At 41.3% G+C, this 9,875-nt stretch overlaps 1 protein-coding gene across 1 annotated transcript in view; it reads right to left on the bottom strand.

Annotated features, from left to right (window-relative positions):
• SGO2 (shugoshin 2) overlaps positions 1-9,535 on the bottom strand; it is a 42,754-nt gene extending 33,219 nt beyond the window's left edge. Inside the window, exons 1-4 of the mRNA XM_059393150.1 lie at positions 9,028-9,535; positions 3,773-3,907; positions 1,784-1,959; positions 883-960 (exon numbers count right to left, since the gene is read on the bottom strand). Of these exons, the coding sequence (XP_059249133.1) occupies positions 883-960; positions 1,784-1,959; positions 3,773-3,905 (387 nt within the window). The 5' untranslated portion in view covers positions 3,906-3,907; positions 9,028-9,535. The remainder of the gene's footprint in view (positions 1-882; positions 961-1,783; positions 1,960-3,772; positions 3,908-9,027) is intronic.
• Between the last annotated feature and the right edge of the window lie 340 nt (positions 9,536-9,875).

Genomic DNA, 9,875 nt, shown 5'->3' with positions numbered 1-9,875 from the left:
AAATATCAGATATTATAAAAGCTATTTAATCATTAATATCAATGCTTTATCCGCTATTTAATTTTCCCAGTCTGGCACTAGCCTTTAATTTTTATAATTTTTAGCCTTCCTTTTTTAAAAAGATTTTATTATTTATTTATTTGATAGAGATCACAAGTAGTTAGAGAGGCAGGCAGGGAAAGAGAGGAAGAAGCAGGCTCTCTGTGGAGTAGAGAGCCCAACGTGGGGCTCGATCCCAGGACCCTGGGATCATGACCCGAGCCGAAGGCAAAGGCTTCAACCCACTGAGCCACTCAGGTGCCCCTCATTTTTAGCCTTCTAAAAAAAAATTTTTTTTGAGAAAATCCATCAATAGCTTCCTTTATGGCTTCAATCTTTCTATTTTTATTTCTAGGTACAGAAAGTCTTCTCCTATCTAACATGAATTTATTTACAATTTCTTCTTACTTTATATATCCCCTTTTTTATTTAAATCCATCGAAAATTTATTTTAGAGAATGGTGTATAGTAGCATCTCTCTATAATTTTTTCCCCAAATCGTTTTTCAATTGTACCCACCCATTTTTTAGCAACACAAACTCTTTTCTAATTTGAAAGACTACCTTTCTATGAATGTCTTCTATGTTTTTTAGTGGTTTAGGGGCCATTATGTTTCACTGAACAGTCTAATCCTGTGTTTTAATCAAAACCTAATTTTTACATAAAAATGTCAATAAACAATTATACAAGTGATAATGTGCCATTAGCCAGTTAAAATCAATATTATCATCCTTTCTTTGCACAAAGTTTAAAATATGAATCTCCAACCTTGATGCTACTGAATCTCGACTATCCTTAGTAATGCTTAAAAAATTTCGCCACTTACACAAAGACTCGACTTACCTCAGACAGTGTGCTCATTTCAATTGCAGTTATCAAGTTATTGTTCATGAGTGCTTCTATTTCTATAAGTTTCTTATTCTGTATGCAGAAAATAAAGACCTCTTTTAATCAATTAAGATTCATACATTTAAGGAGATACCATCAGCTGAGAAGACTTAAAAAATAACTGAGATCATATTGAGCTAAAATGGTGCTACATTCTATAGTTCAAACAGACACACACACACACACACACACACACACATACACACTCTCTCTCTCTCTCACCCCTTGATTGCTTTTGAGCTCTCAATTATAAATTTTCTTACAAACATTTCTCTATCTTCTTGGAATAATAATACACCCTATGGAAAATGAACAGTTTGTTAGACAACTTAACACTCAGGAATAGATCAATTTTTCCACTTTCAATTAATTTCTGCTCATTTCAGAGTTAGAACTCTAGTTGCAGCCTAGCTGACCATTGGCTCTTGCTGACCCGTCTGTGGACAGAGTTGGAAGTGAAAGCGATGACTACAATCTTCATGCTATTTGCTGTGTAGCCGGGGGAATGCTGAGGTTAAAAGAGAATACAGACACTCTGGGAACTCCCCTTCTTTCAATGGAAGAATTATGTCCACCTTCTTAAAATATATTAATGCATCAAGCTTTGCTAATGATAAACAATCGAATGTTGATCAAGGTATTACACTGGCTTGCAGGGCCCCAACTGCACATTCAGGATGTAGACTTAAGACACCTATTCCACTACCCATTAACAGTTTGTTCATTAATATGGCATACTCTTTCAATAATTTTTTATAATGATTGGAGATTTGAAAAACATTTTTAGAGCTTCTATAAAAATATAGCTAATAATCAGTCTATAATTCAGAATTCAAATACAATATAGTTTCCATACCAAATTATTTAGTTTCAGGCGAAGAAACGTGTTCTCAAAATTCAGTTTCTCCACTTCTTTTTGCAATAGCGTCCTTTCAGTTGTAATTCTTCGAGAATTCTCTTTCTCTCTACTAAGAGCCTGAGCTAATGCCCTGTTATTGTGCTTTAAAGAAAGTTTGAAGATAGAAGAATTGTCTGTAAAAAAATTTTTAAGAAGTTAATATTGAACTTACAGCTTCATAAGTTTTCATATCTTTAATGAAACTATTTTAGGCACAGTATATTGTAAGTTTTCACTAAAGGTTAGAAAACAATAGAATAACAGTATAGATGTAGTTTTGAAAAAAAAAATGTATCCAGAGTTTCGATCTGCAGAAATAAAAGCTAGACAGAAGATGAAGAATGAAAGTGCTGTGAGGAATACAGACTGCTGTGAATACAGAGTCAAGGGACAAAAGATGTCAAGGACAGACACAGTATCCTAGATGTTTCCACCAGTCACCAAAACTCAGCCTTGACACCTGCTGCCCTACTTGCCTTCCTACTTGGACTAGGAGGTAGAATGGAGAAGCTGATTCTGAAGCTCTAACTGGAGATATCCCATAGGTACTAGGGTAGCCAATCTGTCAAAATTTTTAAGCCGGTTTCTGTGACTCAGAAAATTAACAAATTAAAATTATCGATTAATGCTCCTGAAGTCCATTTTTCAAAGTCTTGAGTGAAATGGAGCATACTCACTGTAAGGCTGGACAGATCATCTAAACCCTGTGGGATCTTCTATCTCTACCCTAAACATCCAACTCTTATTTCTAGACATTTACTGTAATCTAAACTTGACCCCTTCTCTTTCCAAACACCATATAAATATAATTTATATCAGAAATGTTTCTGTGTTGTTAGCAGAGAAATTTAATTGTGAATTCCTTGGTAAAGTCCACCTTAAATATAGTATGTTCCCTCAGTATACAGAGAGCATACTTACATTTTCATAATTTTTATTTAAATGCCACTACTCAATAACATATCCCACTGAATAGAAATATAGTATCTATAAGATACGCTTATGAAAGTATATTTTTTAAACACTCAGGGAATGTCTGGGCATCTAAAAAACAGGGTCCAAAAAAGTACTTTATCTTTGGTGTAGAGAAAGCAGTTTCAGATAGCCACCTTTGACACAAAAATAGATTAGAACTGGTTTTGGATTTCCAGAGCTAAAGGGTGATATTTCCTGCTGCACTCCTCAAACACAGCATGTTCCTTCATAATAATGGGTGTCCAACAGTCCTGCTCAACAGAAGAGGAAATAGCCACTGAATGGGGGGGCCTAATATACCACAGGACCCTAGACAGCTGGGTAGGAGAAACATTAAGATTTAAAGATACTCAGAAGTTTTAGCTATTTCACAGGGCATGCACGATTACCCTTCACAGGGGCTATACCAGCAGGAAACCTCTTCTCCCCATCCTGCTAAGATACATACGAACCACTGAGATAATTTTCAGAAGTGATGAGAATTTATCTTGGCAGTTTTTCCCACTTCTTCTTCTTTTTTTCCTTTCTAAAATCTTAGTTCCACAACCCATGAAACCCTGTCTCCAAAGGCTCAGCACCCTCACGAGCTTCGGCTCATGAAAACCACCCACTACCACACTCTATCTGGGCCAGCCACGTCTAGATCATCCATCATCTATCCTCTTGCTACAGCACGCAAGCACAATGTGTCATTTTTTTTTAGCTCTTTTCCAGAAATGTCACATTGGTATTTTCTTTGCTGTGTAGGAGGTAGCTGCCTTAGGCTACCCCAGCCTTACTGCTGAAAATTCTGCTGTCACCACTGAGGGTAAATCATCATAACCACTCAGCTCACAGGAGTTGAAGGATACAGGAAGGAGTGAATGGACAAAATGTATCAGTTAACAAAAATAGTCATTTTAGTCACTTCTATACTTAATAAAATAAAGTACCAAATATTATATCAATTCTCCAAGGGCTAATGGCACTTACTTAATATTTTTGTTTTGATTTTTGAAGCAAGGGAAACATTCAGCTTCCCAGTCTTTGAAACTCTTTTGTCTTTCACATGTCTCTTAATTCCTGAAGTAAGAAGTGAGCCAGAGTCTATCACTGGGTGCTCCATCACTGAAATAGAAACAAAAAAGACAGAAATCAGAGTACTAATTAATAAAAGAAAAAAGGATAACTGATAAATACATTCTAAAAGGTAACAATAATGACTTAGGTGATACAATTTGTTTGTATATAAGTATTTGCAAAACCCTTTGTACAGATCTGAAAGTATGCATATAGTCACTGGAAGGGCTTACTTATCCAGAGCAAGCCATTTTGTTGTTTATGCAGTAAACTTAGATTGACCCTGCCCCCCACCCCCAAGGAACTTACTTAGAAACAAGTCTGGGAAACCAGAAAAATATGACTGACCAGCCCCTGATAACAGAGCCCATATACCAGGACATGTCAGGTCAGGGGGAGGTAACAGAGCCCAGAATACAAGGATGAGCCACGCCAGGTGGAGACATCCAATCAGGCAAGCATCTCCCTAACCTCCCAAGAATGTGGGCCCTGCCTTTTGGGCGCCAATTCTGACCAGAGTGATAGACTAGTTCAAATAACTACTATAGGGTGAACTGTAATTCAATTGGCCACCTGTGTGTGGCCAGGCTCAAGCACATGGCCTTTTACTCTATAAAAGTTAGAATGTGAGGCTGGGAGGGGTCGCCTCTTTGCAAGAGACAGCCCTGGCCGGTCAGTTTGATTCTTGATGCTTGGCGCGAAATAAAGCTTTGCTTGACCTTCACTTTGTATCAGTCTCGCTCCTTTGACCATGGACCCAACAGTCACAAGTGGTTTAAAGTAGTATCCAAAAAAAGGCAAATGACTGTTTTTCATCCAAACCTATATTATTATATCTAATATAGATTAGATATAATATATTATTATATCTAATATCCTGGTTATCTATCCAGAAACCAGGATATGGTTGTATGGGAAGGCACAGTCATGGAATGCAGAATCTGCTGTGAGGACAGATCCTATTTCGATACAATGTAATAAGTGTAACCTTAGAAAATGCTCAGAACAAATAAACCTAATCTTAGGAGGTCGGGGGGCTAGCTGTTTTGGAGGAGCAAGCAGGAAATCTCGAATGTGCCTATTCGTCCTTTAGAGTAATGTTCTATTAGACTCTAAAGTCTATGGGACCACTGTGGGACCACTCTAAGATCTAACAGTGGAAAGAAGGTAATTATCCTATTATACTATGACAAGAAAAACTGATATAATACACATGCATAAAAGTAATTAACTGGGCAGAGGAGAAGGATCAGAAAAGGTTGTACTGAGAAGGTAGCTGAGCTATGTACTTAGATATGATCAACCTCTCAAAACTCCCACCCCTCCCCAAACCTCCTTGTCTCTAGCTTCAGAGATCTAGAAGAAATGCTGTTACCTGTGCCTGCCTACCTCTTAATACTCAGCCTCTCCCCATTACCTGCCTTAAGTCCACAGGACTAACCTCACTATCCTCTCTGTATCAATCACAGACTCTCCAGGCTCCCAGGTCACCTTCATCTCCCTGGTCACCTTCATCTCCCTCATCCCAATCCTCCTCCAGCTCTGCAGCAGGCTAAAAACGTCTCCCAAAGACATCAGGTCCCAATCCCTCTCCTTCTGAACCTTATGTGGAGAAGGGGTCTGTACAGACGTGATTAAGTTGAGGATCTTGTGATGGGGACACTGTCCTGGATTTTATCTAGTTAGGCCCCCCAATGCCCTTACTATAAGTGTCCATATACTAAGTAATACACTTGAATAACTAAACAGGGCATATCAAACTTAACCTGCCCAAACCTGTTTCACTCTGAGCCTTCTGTTTCAGTTAATGGCAACTCCATCCTAGTTCCTCTGGCCAAAAATCTCTCATACCCCAATCAGCCTTCACAGTACATTAGAATCTGACCGCTTCTTACTACCTCCACTACTATCAGCCTAGATGAAGGCGTGGACACGTCTCACCTGAATTCTTATAATAGCCTCTTGTCCTACTTCCACTGCTGCCCTCTTTACAGTGTATTTATTAGTCTATACAATCTAAAATTCTTCAATGGTTCCCATTTCTCTTAGAATAAGTTGAAATTCTTCAATGGTCAAGAAGTCCCCCCATTATCTGTTCTTTTCCATTTCTCCCATTTGAACTCTTCCTTCTGTCCCCTAGTATATTCTTTCCAGGCCACACTGGCCACCAACCTCTAACTGCTTGGCAAACGGCAGCCATTCTTTAGCCTCAGGTCCTTTGTACTGGTCATTCTCTCTACTGAGAAAGCTCTTCCTCCAGATACAGAAATGGCTTGTTCACTCTCCTCCACGTCTTTGCAAAGATGTTACCTTCTCAGTGAGACCTTTCAAAACTGTAGCTCCTTTTCTCAGCATATCCGATTTTTCTTACCCTTCTCTATTTTTTCCATAGCATTTATATCACTAATATAGTACAGAAGTGATTTATTTTCTATCAATGAGAATTTAAGTTCCAGAAATCATGGATTTTTCTATTTTATTCACGGACATAATTTGCAGCTCACAGACGAGTGCCTGACAAGTAATATGAACACAATAAATTTTTATTGAATGAATAAATAAGTCTTAAAAACAAACAATTTGTCAGGTATGAAGATTTGAAAGGGTATTCCAGGAAGAAGGAATGGCATGTGTAAATGCATGAGAATGGAACATTTAATACCAGTGATCTCTTGATGCTAGAATGTTATTATCCTATCTGTTTTTCTTAAGAGTAAACTCTACTTTAAAGAGTTGTCCATACTTGCTGTCTCCAATTCATCCCCTCCCATTCCCTCTCGATACTCTAATCAAGTTGTTGCTCTCACCACTACCATATGGAAATTGATCAATTAAGTAACTAAACTGCAATGCTGCTCAATCAGATATAGTAGTCAAGATCAAGTTCTCAACTGATCTATGATTTTAATCATAGTATTTGACATCAGGTCATTCTCCCTGAAAAATACTTTTAGTGGGTTTCCAAAATATCCCATTCTCTTGGATTTTTCTGCCTCACTGCCACTTCTAAATCTCTTCTGCTGATTATTCTTGATCTCCCTCTTACCAATGGGGTGCACCACATCTCCATCCTTGGGTCTCATCCATTTCCTATGTACACATACTCCTGTGAGGGCATCATCTAGTGCTCTGGCTTTTAAGTCTAAAGGCCAATGACTTGCAAATTTATATCCCAAATCAACTCCAGACTTATTTACCCCGCCTACTCCTCATCTCTAACTTAGATGTCTAATATGTACCTCAAACTTAACATGTCCTCAACTCACCCACCCAAACCTGCTCCACTGTGTTCTCTCCAACTTGTTTAACAGCAATTCCATCCTTCTACTTGCTCAGCTTGGAAACATCTTTCTCTCACATTCTACCCCCACTCTACCATCACTGTGCTGGCCTGACTTTCAAACATGTCCTCAGAGGCCACCTACCACTGTCACTCTGATCCAAGTTGCCATTCTCTCTCATGTACATTATTGCTACAACTATCTAAATGGTGTCCTGTTTCCACATTCTCCGCATTCTTCCCCCATCAATTCTCAACCTACAAACCAAAATGATCCCTTTAAAACTTCAATAAATTCATGTCACTCTGTTAAAAATTCTCCAGTGGCTTTTCCTCTCAATGGAGTAAAGTCATAATCCCTGCAATGGCCTATAAGGCACTACACAATTTGACATCCCCGTCCCCGCACCCCAATTCCCTATTGAGTACCTCTCTGACCTCTTCATCACTCTTCCTATGCTCACTAAGCTCCAGCCACCCTAGCTGCCTTAGCATACTCCCACTGCAGGACCTTTATATTCCTTTCTTTCCCCCTTTGTATCAACTCTTCTCCAAATAATCACAGGGTTTACTCACTGTCTTTACTCAGATGTCACTTTCTTAGCCTTTCCAGAGGAAAGTATTTAAAATTGCACACGTGGCCCCATTTCACTTCATATATATATATATATGTATATATATATATATATGTATATATGTATATATACATATATATATATATTTTGCCATTGATTTATCAGTGTCTAATCTAAGATCACATAATTTCCTTATTTAATTGTCTGTCTTCTCCTACTAAAATGTGTTTCACGAGGGTATGGATTTTTGTCAAGTTTGTTTGCCGCTGTACCCTTAGCCAGGAGTGCCTAGCACACAGCAGCTACTGGACAGACATTTGTTGAAGAAAACAACTCAGGATAAATGGAAGAAGTCTCAAATACTCAGAACTGACCAATATTGGAACGAGTCTCCTTTGCAAATGCTGACAGATGTTGGGAGATGTCAAGCAAATAATGGGAAGATGGTTTTAAAAGAATTTTCTGCAATGGGGAAGAAGTTTAACAGGAACCTTACAACATGAAGGCTCAATGTTTTTTCCTAAAGTTTTGCCAAAAAGAGAAAAAAGTAAAATCAAAGATCACCAACTATTCCGTGGATAGAACATAGGAATGTACAGAAACTCAAGACAAATGGTTGCATCTCACACCCTTGAAAGGATACTAACATAGAAATCGTGTCCATCTCCCCAAAAAATCCAGTCAGAAGGATCAAATCTCATTTTGCTAATTAGGAAACCACTGCTGAACTGTCCTCCTCAGTAAGCTGGTTCTTGGTTCCTAACTTAATAAATGGCACTAGCAATCACTCACCCAAACGCTCAAGCCAGATATCAGAGTCTTCCTGACAGGAAGCCCTGTCACCTTCCACATCAGCAACCTCGCCAGGTAACACCTGAGGAACCTAAGCCAGCCACTGGAGTACCATGCAAGGGTGACTTACCGTACAGAGTGAGGGATTTTAAACAGCGGTCAGGACTGCGTGGGGCCTCCGAGTTTCAACCCTGGGCTATGTTGTATGACATCTGTAGGACATTCATTGCTAGGTCACCTTAACAACTCTCGGTCTCAACTTGCAGACTTACCAAGTTAGAGAAAGAAAGGGCATCTCGCTGTAGGGACTAACTGAACCAATGTACGTACAGCGCCTCGTACGGGACTTGGCACATAGCATTCACTGACAGGAGTTATTTAGGAGTTAGTCTGCAGCTCTGGTCTGGGACGGTCCCGGCTAACTCTAAATCAGAAATACTAAGTTCCGAGTCCGGTTCTCCTGAATCGGGTCCGTCATCTAGGAAAAAAATCATCGTCCCTATTCCCTACCGAAATCCTACCTGCACATCAAGACCCAGTTCCAGTTCGAAGTTTTTCCCAGTCTTCCATCACCCCTTCGCCTTCAAAGAGATCCGGAGGAGGAGGCTCCTTCCAGAACTCGGGTAAGCAGTCTCTCAACGCTCGTCCCGCGGGTACGTATGAAGGGCTCACAGGGGGGTAGAAAATGTTCTTAAAAAGCAGGGAGGGGTGCAGTCACACAGAAATCCCTACTTTCAAGGAGCTGACCTAACCGGCCGCTCGCCCCCCTCACGCAGCCCGGCGCAAAATCGAAGGGACGACAGGCAGCCGGTTAAATCCAAACCAGGGCCTCCCCCCAGCGAGCCCCTCCGAGGGGGCGCAAAGGCCGCAGCCGGAGATACCCGAGCGTCGGGTGGGCGGGACGACGGGCCGCGCGGGGCTCGCTGGACAGAAGGCTCCGGAGAGCGGCGCCGGGAGCTTCGCCCGGGAAAGGCACGGATCTCCTCAGAGTGCGGGGCGGCAACGCCAAAGGCCTCTCACTTACCGTTCTCTCGGCGGGGGGGGGGGGGGGGGGGGGGGCCCCCCCCCCCCCGCCCCGCGGGCGGGGGGGGGGGGGGGGGGGGGGGGGGGGGGCGACCACCACCCAGCTCCTGGAGCTCCGCGGCGCCGGGGGGTAGGGCTTGGGTTTAAACTCCGCAGCCGTTGGCGGTTGACACATCAGCCAATCAGATCCCGAGGAGGCCGCGCAAAGGAGGGCGGTTACTAGGAAGTGGGAGGTGAAAGGGGCGGGACCTCGAGGTGAGGGACAGAGGGGCGTGGCCAGGAGAGCTTGGGGGAAATTCGAAGAAAGGGAATTTGGTGGCTTGGGCCTTGAGCAGGTGGGGTTGTA

The sequence above is a fragment of the Mustela nigripes genome, chromosome 3, assembly GCF_022355385.1.
Source record: "Mustela nigripes isolate SB6536 chromosome 3, MUSNIG.SB6536, whole genome shotgun sequence".
Lineage (NCBI taxonomy): Eukaryota > Metazoa > Chordata > Mammalia > Carnivora > Mustelidae > Mustela > Mustela nigripes.
Note: the sequence above shows the minus strand (reverse complement) of the source record. Positions and strands in the feature narration are given on the sequence as shown.